At 43.4% G+C, this 12,256-nt stretch overlaps 1 protein-coding gene across 3 annotated transcripts in view; it reads right to left on the bottom strand.

The window, feature by feature from the left end:
- Positions 1-997: 997 nt before the first annotated feature.
- Positions 998-12,256, bottom strand: part of med13a (mediator complex subunit 13a) — a 76,248-nt gene continuing 64,989 nt past the window's right edge. For all 3 annotated transcript variants that reach the window (XM_046039314.1, XM_046039315.1, XM_046039316.1), the window contains 14 exons: positions 12,052-12,219; positions 11,356-11,579; positions 10,935-11,124; positions 10,219-10,651; positions 9,532-9,763; positions 8,728-8,919; positions 7,724-7,947; positions 6,869-7,011; positions 6,577-6,735; positions 4,509-4,697; positions 3,816-3,958; positions 3,464-3,628; positions 2,479-2,579; positions 998-2,155 (listed from right to left, as the gene is read on the bottom strand). In XM_046039314.1, the coding sequence (XP_045895270.1) occupies positions 2,023-2,155; positions 2,479-2,579; positions 3,464-3,628; positions 3,816-3,958; positions 4,509-4,697; positions 6,577-6,735; positions 6,869-7,011; positions 7,724-7,947; positions 8,728-8,919; positions 9,532-9,763; positions 10,219-10,651; positions 10,935-11,124; positions 11,356-11,579; positions 12,052-12,219 (2,696 nt within the window). In that variant the 3' untranslated portion in view covers positions 998-2,022. The remainder of the gene's footprint in view (positions 2,156-2,478; positions 2,580-3,463; positions 3,629-3,815; positions 3,959-4,508; positions 4,698-6,576; positions 6,736-6,868; positions 7,012-7,723; positions 7,948-8,727; positions 8,920-9,531; positions 9,764-10,218; positions 10,652-10,934; positions 11,125-11,355; positions 11,580-12,051; positions 12,220-12,256) is intronic.

Below are 12,256 nucleotides of genomic sequence, written 5' to 3'. Positions count from 1 at the left end.
TGGCATAGTATAGCTACTTGGTTTTACAGTTTTTTAAAAAGCCATAACCAAAGTGTCGATCGAACATAGTTCTTTCTCATAAATGCGGTAGACTTTTTACCTACCCAGTCGTTGTATATTCCACTACATGTTCAAGGACACATTGACAGCAGTTGCTGAGGGATGAAAGCTAACAGAGCAGGACCTCTGCGTATTCAAATGCTGCTGACAGCAAGGAAAAAATGCAGAAGATTCTCATAACAATGCCAGCTGCAACTACACAACCCAGGGCAATTCAGCCATTTACAAGATATCAGACTCAAATTATTATGCAGGGTTACTTCATGCCTTTCCCTGCCTGCGGACATACTGTACAGTAGAAGCAGATTGTTACTGCAAACAACCATGATTTCCCAAAAAGAAAACATGGCACTGGACTGAAAATAAATGTTCAGGGTTTTATTAAATATTGAATGTATGTATCTACACTCAAAAGAAGCCCAAATACATTTTGATGGTGAAATTTTTCTAGCCAAAAAATATTGGCAAATATGCAAGGTAAAGAACAATACCAGTGGATTTTCAATGGTCAAAGAACATTTTCCCTCTTAACAGGAGAAATCCAGACAGTATATCTTCCTTTGTGCACAAACACTGCATATCCAATGGGCAGCCATCCTTAGCTGGTTAAAGTTCATTTACACCACACATTTACTTTCAGAGTGAAGTAAAATGGGATTGGTCTAAATGTATCCGTAACCAATCAGAAGTGGTGCCACAAGAGCCAGATCTCAGCCAATCAGAGTAAGGAGAGGTTTAGTAAACTAAAGGATGTGCTGAAAAGGACACTGCATGTCTGCCATTGAAACAACTGTTCTCTAGCTCGTTTTCTTTCTCCTGTAAATAAAACCAACTCCAAGAGATGCCAATAGTTAAACTTCCACTCCACTATTGGTGTCCTTGTACAATTGCACATCACAGTCCCCCTCCCCAAAGCAATAAACACAAGCACAGGAAAATAAGTTGACGCACTTTATTCCTAAAACAGAAGCCACACCACCAACTGCTGGCATGGCATTCATATATAATTATTTATATATATTGCCATTTGGTTTTTGTGTCTAAATGTGTGGTATAAAATACTATATACAACAATGTACCTCTTTATTTGAACACAGTGAAGTTCATTGCTGTACAAGTCCTCTGAAGCTACAGCTTTGCTGTAAGTCCTTCATGCTCAAATGCATGGAACATAATTCTCCACTCTAATTCTTCTGTACATTGTGACTATACAAATATTCTGTCTCCATTACAAAAAATAATACTCTAAAAGCAACCTACTGGGACTTTATTTAATTTTTATGGGATTTTTTCCATGGTTGTTTTTTTAATTAAGACGATTACATATATCTTAGACCAATTGCTTTAAAGCATGAAGGTGATATAAACCTTCTCCATTTTTTATATATAAAAGAGGTTAAGAAATGAGACAAATTATACATTTAAAAACTTACAATAAATAAGATAGATGCAGGCATTTCATTTGGATACAATTTCATCCAAAGGAATAAAAAGGAATTTCAGGTTTTAAAACCAAAAGATCCATTCTTGAGTTTTTTTTCCTTGATCAAATATGTCCCTTTTCTTCCAATAATTTTACAGACAGACTTGTCTCTCCAATACAGACTGGCCAGTAACTGTGCTGCCATGCTACATACCATGACAACCAATCTGTCATTCTCTCACGTTCATTAATTGCGATTCAACTTCTGGTTTCCCCCTCTTCTTTACTCCCTTGTCTCTATGTGCATGTCTCTGAATAACAGGGACAGGACTGTCTCAACCACTGACAGCTACGGGGGACAGGCCTGCTTCAGCTTAGAACAGCCGCCTAAAGCCATCTTGGTACAGGATCCAGCTCCGTAATCCGGTTTTGGTTCTTGCAGTTTTCTTCAGTCTTGATGTAGTCTTGACGGAATCACTTTTCTTTTCTTTGAAATGTGTCCCCTACACCCCCCCGACCCCCACCCCTGTAAGTGTTGGTTACAACATGTTCATGATGAAGTTGTACATCTGGTTGAGCACCACAAAGTGAATGGGTAGACATGATCGTCGGTCCTGTGTGGCCGGGTCACATGTCAGCCAGGAGAGGGCGTTGTACTGCTCCAGCACAAATCTGTTCAGGCATACAAAAGAAATGCAGTTCCTGTTCAATTTCAAAGTTGACATACCGGGTTTAAAATAAATAAATAAATATTGGAAGCCTTTATTTTTCAAAATAATCTAGTACTGGGCTATAATTAACTACAATGCATAAGGAACAAAAGTGCACACACAGCATTTTAAGCTGGAAAACTATTTCAAATACATGTTTAGCTGTTGTCTGATTTATGTCGTTATCATTTGTATCAAAACAATTTCAGTCACCCCTGAAGAGTGTTAAAGTGTTAGTGTTTTGTGCACTTGACTTGCGGCAGAGTGTGTTCTGGTGTTGTTTACCTGAGTACATCTGAGGTCTGATTGGAGTCGAGGGGGTGGGAGTGTTTGCTGTGCAGTAATTCATCTGATTGCACTGAAGACACATGGAGGTGCAAAGAGGCCTGAGAGGGGGAGCACAGGGAAAGAGGTGGTGTCAAGGGCATCATAATAAAGTTATTAACCTTTTTGTTGCATCTCATCTAAATAATTATAGTTAATTTCACGGAGCAGTGACAGCAGCACTGAGTCTAATTCCAGAAGCAAGGGATATCAGTTTAAAATCATCCAAATTCCGAAATACCATTTTTAGATAACGCACAAGGGTTCAGTTACAGCAAAAACAATTGAAGGGTAGAGTCACTAGAGACACACAACAGAATTTATGGCTGACATAGAAAAGGAATTTTTAAAGGACAGTTGTAGATTTATGGGGAGTCGCGTGCTGGACTATTTCTTGACTGGGACCAGTGGCTTCCTGAAGTCTTGCGGTCACAGTGAGAGACTCCAGGAAGTAGATAGAAGAAATAGTTCAGCATGCAACTCCCCGTAAAACACCACGTCATTTTTACACTTCTGTGTTTACACAAATGTAACAAACGAGACACTACATGTTAATTTGTGAGCTTTCAGGGGTGTTAATAGGTAGATTCTGTTACCTTTTTACAGTCCTCATGCTAAGCTAAGCTAATCAGATGCTGGCTGCAGCTTCATATTTAATAGACAGACATGAGGGTGGTATCATTTCATCCAACTCTCTGCGAGAAAGTCCATTTCTCAAAGTGTTCTTCTTTAAGGAAAAGTAACTTATAAACTTAAAGTCTGGTTTTGTTGTGCTCGGAGTGCGTTACGACCTACCTTTACTGTTTTAAGTTAACTATAAATTTAAATCTTTAAGTTAACTAATTTGTCATATTTAACCACGAAAACAGCACTTATTTTTCACTGTGCACTTATGAGAAAAGGCAGCACTAAAAAAAAGCCTATTATATAAACATGTGAGAGGTACCTTGAGGAAGAGTGGACACTGGTTCTGAGCCTGCGGACAGGCTGACCAGAACCAGTCGGGTAGTGGGCCGGCTTTAGCTGTGGAGACAAAGTAGCCAAGGGCCAAAGGCTGTTGCAGGAGGTTAGGAACCTCTTCATGAGACTCCATACGGTCCGTACTCTGGCCCTGCAACAAGGTAGAAACTCAAGGTTAGCTTTGTTTCCATGTGTTAAATCTCATGTTGTCCTGTATGTCTTTTGACAGGCAACACAATCAGAACTGACATTACTAGATTCTGACTTGATTAACATCATACAGAGTAATGGGACGTGTGATGTTTGACATGGCACCTGTGTGCATGTACATGTCTCACCTTACTGCCATCGCATCCGTGATGGTAATGAGAGCCAGGGGAGTGTACTGGTGAAGTGGTGGGCGAGATGTTGATGATATCTGGGTCCACCAACTCGTTCTCCTGGTCCAGCAGGTCAAAAATCCCTATAGCGTCGGTCCCATCTGAGGAGAACAGGAGAATAACTCAACAGGCCTGCAGGTGGATGATGAAGTGGTAAGATTTCTTTTAACTGATTAGCTCCTGAAAATCATTCAAAATGCTCTTGAGAAAGTATCTTCTCACTCTAATTAGCCAAATATTATTAGCCACAAAAATAAATATTGTCTGTGGCAATAACCTGCGTGGCGTACATTTCAGAATTATATAATTTGAACATTGGATTCTATTGTGAGTGCAGAATGTGCTTCATAATGTTGGCAAAAACTATATTTGCCCATAGAAAATAAGCTAAAGACGCTTGATGGTGCTGTAGATGCACTAAGTGTGTAAGCACACACTACCACAAAACAGGCTCCTAATAGCTTGGAAATGCAAACAGGGAAGATTTGGAAATAAAAAAGATAGATTAAAGGGAGAAAAAAGTAATTGCTTCATTTCCCTTTAACATCTGTGACTTTGTTTAAAGATTCATCAAATAGAATAAAACCAAATAAATAAATGCTAGCGAATCCCAGGAAATGACTGCAAGATAAATGAATGAGTACTACTGACCATTGGTGGTGTTGAGAAGGTCGATGTTGGGTTCGATGTTGGTGTAATTGGAGCTGGCCACCTGGACGAAGGCGGAGGTGGGGAAGACCAGGATGTGGGTGCAGGAGGTGTCCTGTGGGGTGCTCAGCTGGGACGTCTGCATGTTCAAGGTGGTGCTGCGGCCAAACACTGAGCCTGTCGACACAGAGTCTGATGGGATGCACAGAGGAAGGAAAAAGCAAACGAGTCAATAAACAGCGCGGCTAAGAAACAAAATGGGAATCATTGTCACAATGCTTTCATCTAGTGTGGGGGGAAATCTGGTAACTGGTCTCTGACGGAGCACATTCTCCATGTTTGAGCCAAGGACATCATTTAACTCACAAAGGAATGTAACACACTCAAATTCTGTAGCATTCAAGCATCAAACTGAAACTGATGATCACTGAAATTTTTATATAAAATCGATTGAAACCACTGCTGCTAGGGTCTATAGACTTGTGAGTTGTTTAGTTTCCCTCTACATAACTAGTGATAACCTGACCTTTACCGTAATGTCTATTAGGAGGGAAACTTTGAGAAAACAGAGGCACAGATTGCAACATACTTACAAGAATGTTAATAATATACAAGTAACATCTTCAACTGAGCGCCAACAAACAGCTTTACAATTGTGTCTTGGAGAAACATTAATGTCTTCATTTTAAAGAGGTGGTATTATGTATTTTGGCTTTTTCCCTCTCCTTAATTGAGTTATATCTTTTTTGTGCATGTACTAGGTTTGCAAAGTGAAAAAGCTCAAAGTCCAGCCCAAAGGGAGTTCCCATCTCCCACAGAAAACTCTGCTCTGAACTGCCTGAAAACAGCTCGTTTGTAGTCCAGCCTTTACTTCCCTTTCTTGTAACGTCACAATGAAAATATGTGTCATAACGCTTGCCAAGCGGTTACTCCGACACGCCCTCAAAAACGCCGGTGGAAAAACAGTGAGCTGCAGCACACAGCTCTCCTCTCCCTTCCAAACACCAGCTACCCTCCAGGCAGTCAGTGGACATAAAGTTGTTTCTGTGATGTAGAGACAGAGCTCAGTTAAATCTTTATGGATGAAAGATCCTTTTGTTACAGATTAATAACTCACCATTGTGAAACTCTTGCTCCAGTCCATGTTGCTAAGCTGGTCGGCAACATGTACAGCTGAACCGAAGCTGTTTACAGTCTTTTCGCTGACCCGCCCTTCTCTGCTTCTGATTGGCTATTACTGGCCTACCGGCTAGTAGTCCTGAACTAGAAACTGCGCAAGTGCAACTCCCAACAAAGATAATTTAGAGACAAGATTTATCACTCCGTAGCTAAAACGAAGCCTTCAACACAGGGCGAAAAGAGGAGCTGTAGCAATGTGCAGTGTGACAAAAATATGGTGTTTGTTGAAAATTAAACCATGTAAACCTGTTCTGGTACAACCCCTAAATAACATTTTGAACCTGAAAATTAGCATAATACCACCTCTTTAAAATATTGATTACCCAAGCTAAACTCACAGTGGCAGGTTTCCGCGCACGCACTTTATAATAAAAAAATAAACTAGATTTAAGCTGTTAGGTTTATTGTCTTAAGTGCGAGTCCTCCTGTATGTCCTTCCTTGTTCTAGTCATCTGAGGCTAACACAGCTTTGGTAATCTCTTTCAGCTTGAAGAGCTTTTTAGGAAGGAGCTGTCCTCAGCCCAGAATCGCTCAACACAATCCTGCTATGATGCACTGACAATCCCCCACTCGTTTCCCAAAATAAACCCATTGATCTGACTCTCCATCACACTGCTTTGAGATCAATGGGCATCAGAGAGGTAGTGCTTTATGAGCGAAAGGTACATGATCTTCCCCGTCATCAATCTGCTCTGGACAAGGAGGGGACAGGCATTGTGATATGCTGCTGCCATCCATCACCCCCACCACACACACACACACACACACACACACACACACACACGAACGCACCTCTGCACTGCCTTTCTTGGTAGGGTAACGTAACTCAGAAGAGTATGTTAAAACAGATAGAAAGTGTATTTATAATCTTTGTCATGTGCACAAACTGTACCTGGCATGATGATAAAGGATCCCTGGGGCTCCATGGCAACCAGGCACACGCTGAGGATGCTGGGAGTGTCTGAGGCGGAGATGCCGCACATTCGGCACATTTCCTTCAGACGGCGACTCAGTGACTGGAGGTTTCTCCTGCTCAGCAGAATACTCCAGTCTGGGACATCAAGAAGGGAAAGCAACAGTGATGAACGAACAAGTGACACACTGGAATGAAAAACACTCAAAAGGCTTGAATGCTCTATTTCCTTGGTCGCCAAGAAGCATTTTAGCATGACCGTCCTCCTTACCTTTTAACTCTCCGTGTCCTATCCTTCCCAGTCGGCCAATCACCACCCTCCAGGGGACTGATGTCATCTGCACCAGTCCTAAGCACCAATCCCACAGCTTCTGCAAGCCGAGGCGCCGCACAGAACCCTTTTTCCTCCGTGCCCTGTGGAACATGCATGGACGCACATGTCAGAGCCACTTTTGAAAGTATTAACAACAAACTTTAAAATAAGACAAGTGTGCATACAGTGCGCTTAGCTGCTAATCAAGAGAGCTGGTTTACAATTTTGCAAGCCCAAGCGCTTCAGGCAGGTGAATGGGAACCTCTTCTCAGGGATGTGTGGCCGTGTGTAGACCGTGCTTGACTGACAAGCTGTGTGCTTTCCCTCTCAACACTAATTTATACTTAAGCAAATGACAGCTAGCGTGACATAATTGATGCAAAAAAAACAAAAAAAACAAATCACAGTTTGTATATCAAGCAGACGCATTTTAAGTGTGGGTGACAGCTGTCACGCACCTTTTGTAAAGTCACAAGAATTTGTTGTGCAGCTGTGACTGAATGTGGGATATTCACAGAGAAATGTGGAGGATGGTGGCGAGTCGCTCTCAAACATGTACAACCCTGATGTGAGTGCAACAGAGTGATACAGACCAGTGTTCAAATTAACTAAAAAGAAACACATTACATGGCAGCTACACATGTCTCTTCTTAGTTGTGTCACACCTGTTGAGGCAAGACAACTAACTCTTTGATTCTGCACTTCTATGGCACAGTTTAATAACCTCAGTACTAGTGGGGGGGGGACCAGTTGTCTTCTTAAGCAATTCCTATTGATGTTCTCAATATTGTGTGCAGATGGTGGTAGTTCTACCTGTTGGGTACATCTATGTTGATGATGCAGGTCTCCAGGAGTTCCCCATATAGGTCAGTGCATGTAGCCAGGAGCCAGCGTTGGTCGTGGGACAGACAGTATCCTACAAATAGCACGTTGTATTTCTGCGATGCCTCCCCAAATGTCTCCCCGAGCTCAGTTTGCTTGTCTTTTACCGGAGCTAGAATGAATGGAGGTGTATACAGACGTAGACACTCCGGCCTCTGCAGATTGGGAGGTGAAGATGACAGGGTAAAGCATTTAGAATAAATGTTTAGCATTGATTGCACATGCTCCAAATATGTACATTTTGTGCTGGAAAGATTGGCTGCTGGACTTTCACAGCTGCAGGAAATCTTTTCTTTAAATCCTTTTTTCTGCAGAGTTCACATTCTAGGTATCTAAGCATCAATATCCCAGTTTGCCCAGCAAGGCAACTCAAGGTTTGTGTTAAAGTGAAAAGGTAGCTCTGGCTGCAATGAAGGAAGTCAACTGAATTAGGCTCTGATCTTAAGTGCCCTTTTGTCTAAACCTGGAGTGGAGATCCCATAATGGAGGTCTCAGGGAGCTAGCCAAGCAGATAATGGAAAGACAACTCTGGAGCAGCAGAGGGTTACAAGTTCTCTTGGTCCTGTTCCAGTAGAAAAAACTAGGATGGTGGTTAGCACGAGGAACTTTATATCTCATTGCTTTCTTTCTTTTCAGTGAGAGACTGAACACAGTCGGGGCAAAAGGCTGGGTCATATCAGGTCAGGTTCATGTCCGGCGGGAGAGCTGGCAGCAACTGAAATGCTGCTGCTAGGGCCACGGTGTCAGCCTCTGTTTGCTTGCCTATCGATCGGAGGACAACGCTAGCATGTTAATGCTAACACACACAGCTGACAGGCCGCTGCTACTGATCTGAACTGCAACAGCACAATGGGACAACACCTTTTTCCGCTTTACAAATTGTGTCAAAGCAATTAGAGTGCAACTGCTACAACTTGGCTACGTGCTGCATTTACCTCTGGGCTCTTCAGTGCTGTGTCAATGGCCAAGCCCGGGCCGAAGCCAGTCAGTGACTTGACATTGGTGGAAGTGGGCAGTGGCCGTCTGCACTGTGCGAAGACAGAGAAGGCTAGAGACTTGAGGTGCTGGGCGTAGATATGACGGTCTTCGCCTCGCACTGGCTGAAGCAAGTACTGGCAGGGGACAATCTGAGGTAGAAAGACAGAAGTCGTTAGACATGTATACCCTATCTAATACTTAGAGAGAGGTGGCAAGAGAGCATGTTGAACAAAGGCATTAAAACAAAACAAAAAGTCTTAGTGGCAAAACATGAGTAGTGGTTTAGTTTGGGGCGGCTGCTCTTCAGGTACGCTGAACTGCACTGGAACTAGGCGGATCATTTCTCATAATTATAGGTAAGATGTATTGATGAAAAGCATTATTAATAATTATATTGCATTTTTAAAAATGAAAAGGTATCTATTCATACCAAAAAGCAGAAACCTCAAGCACATGACAATTCCGATTCAGGCGCAGCCCTTGTATAAGTACTACCATAATGAAATTTATAATCATTGTTGATGCTGGGAAAGAGGCGTTGATTCACTGTTAGAAATCATGAACAATTTACAGCTTCTGATGATGATGGATGTGTCAGTAATGATGCCACTGAGTATAATCTGTTAACCAGTAAGGAGTAATTGACACACTGACATTAAATACACCATTAAAGCATTTAACTTAATTAGTTACCTTCATGATATGAAATACTAAAATATGGCCAGCAATACAAATGTGGCTCTCCTGGGAACTTTACTTACCTGTACAGAAATAGAATTGCGGATGTGTGGGGGCAGGAACTGAAGCATCTCAAGGTAGCAGCGTAGCAAACCCAGCGTCCATACACTGGAGTGGGCCGGCACCGGCCCCGGGCCACCATCGGCCTCCTCGTAGCTAAAGGGGTCCACAATGTAAACAACAATGGCGGGTGGATACGTGATAGCGTGGGACTCCCCATCCGTGGGCACTCCCACCTTATCTCGTTCCAAAGTGCTGGGGAAAGCACAAGAAGATCACACACGCACAGTTATTAAAACAATTTCGTCCATGGCTCAGTTCTTCACTTTTGTCCTCAACTTCTGAATGGCTCACTTAAGACTAAGGAAAAATTTATACAAATATGTATTTAAATATCAATGATCTAAAATATGCTCTGGGAATGGAACTGAAGTGTCGCCTGGCAACCTCTGCTAAAATTCAAGGACTAGGATACATATTTTGCTTTGCAGAAGATAAAAGGCACTTTGTTATAGAATCATTAGATCATTATTGTGTCTACCATTATCTCACAAAAGGAATGAACTTTTAAGTTAAGTGCTTAACAGTGATTTCACAACATTGAAATATCTAAAATAATCCTGTTGTGATTTACTGCTGCTTATTAAACTGATCAAATACATTCTGCTTTTTTTAATTGACGGTGTGTAGGATTGTGTGTCCTGCAGTACCTTTCAGGAGGCTCAGTGGGACCCTGGGCCTGGCTGCTGGAGTTGTCCCCTGAGGTGCCAGTATTCTGGGTACCAGCCTGCTGTCCCAGCTGTCCACTCTGAGGGCCACCTCCCTGGCCTTGGCTGCCCATGCTCCCAAAGGGGGGAAAAGAGCTGGGCTTGGCAGACGGCATTCCGCTGCCAGGGTGGCCTGAGGTTGTCACCAGGCTGTTGGATGACGCAGAGCCATTTGCGGCCCCGCTGTTGCTGCCACTGCTGTTGTTGTTGTTGTTGTTGGGGACCGAGGAGCCTGCAGCGTTCACAGAGCCCTGCTGGCCCACTGAGCTGGAGGCGGAGTTAGGCAGTTGCGTGGATGATGACTGGCTGGACGAGGGCAGGGGAGTGGGCTGTGTGAGGAGGGAACTGTTCAGTGGCTGTGATGCCAGGTATGGAGCTAAAAGGGAGAAAGCACAGCATTAGACTTTTATTAATACCATCCAACGCACTTTGAGAAAATGAAAAGACACTCCATTTATTCCATTTCAAGCTGACCTCCTCCTACACTGATTTCAGGCTCATTTCAAGCAGTCAAGGCTCTCTAGCGAGCCTTTTTATAACCAAACCAAATGATGTTAGAGGTGAGAATTACACAATAAAATCCCGACTGAACTGAAGAACCAGAGAACATGTAGAGTCAAAAATGCAGCAGTACCTGGCAGGCTGTAAATGACACGTACCGAGGTTGTGGCGGCACACTTGTGCATAGAGTTTGAGCTTAGTGAAGGCGTCGCTGTTGCCGCTGGCAGCCTTGAGAAACCAGTCGCTGACCGGCTGATCTACGAGGTTCTTGGCTCCATTGCCGCCGACGAGGACTATGCCGTCGGGGTAGCCTTTGGAAATGGGCCGGTGCTGGCCAAGTCGACATGACTGTAAAAAAAAACAAAGACACAAGAGAATTGGCAAAGACCATCAGTGTGGTACTGCTACATAAAGTTAATTTCATGGGACAATCATTAACGAATACAGGCTTGAGAGTACTTGCAGTTTTATTTGCAGTGCTTTCTTCATTGATCAGGTAACATCAAAATCGGTTTTCAAGGAAACAACAGAAAGTCTTAGATAATCTGAAGTGTGTTCACTATCTTTCAGAGTCTCTACCTCATAGACAGCGGTGAGGTCTCTGAAGAAGCTCTTGGCGCCACTAAGCAGGGACTCATTGTCAGGACAAACCACCAGGTACCCAATGTCCCGCTGGGAGCCAAAGGGATCCAGCAACAGCTTCTCCCAGTAGGGCAGACCAAACGGAGACAGCACCACAAAGTCATACTCATAACCCACCAGGAAGGTGGGGATGGGTAGAGGCTCTGGGGACTCGTCTGTGCCTGTAGGAGTGAGGTGACAGGAGAAAGAAAGACCAGTGAGCGAGTGTGAACAGGTAAGGTGTCAGCTGCCCTCCCTCCCCCGTCCACCCTCCACTGTGCATCAGAATGTGAGGTCACCAAACAGAGCTGACAGCTCCTCCCAACAGAGCTGACATCTGGACAACAGCAGAGGGACCACACTGCCTACTGATCTGACAACATCCAGAGTTTTTGTACTTTCTAAGACACACACATCCTAAATGTCATGCACACGAACGCCAAACGTTATCTCCCTCGATTTGACCAATCATCATTTTGAAAGCCTTTACTAGCAGGGTGTTTTCCCAAATCTTATTCTTGGCTGAAGAGTCTGAAACCTTCATTGAATATGTGGTTTATATTGATTTTAATACAACTAAACTGAATTGCAGAAAAGCATTAGTCAGAACTATGTAACAAGTGAAAAAACTTCCCCAGTTTTCCCAAGCTTTACCGTAAGAGCCCCGTCCAGCCATCTTGTGGAACTGCTGCCAGGTGAGGGGACCCTGAACGCCCCACGACCTTACCGTCCTCTTCTTCTGAATTGCGTCCTGGAGTACAGGCTGGAGCGACATCAGCACCCGCAGCACGTCCTGAGAGCACAGTGCACTCACGTCTACTGCTGGAGAACGGATGAGGAAAAGGGAAGCTAAAGATTA

This window comes from Micropterus dolomieu, linkage group LG23 (assembly GCF_021292245.1).
Source record: "Micropterus dolomieu isolate WLL.071019.BEF.003 ecotype Adirondacks linkage group LG23, ASM2129224v1, whole genome shotgun sequence".
Classification (NCBI taxonomy): domain Eukaryota; kingdom Metazoa; phylum Chordata; class Actinopteri; order Centrarchiformes; family Centrarchidae; genus Micropterus; species Micropterus dolomieu.
Note: the sequence above shows the minus strand (reverse complement) of the source record. Positions and strands in the feature narration are given on the sequence as shown.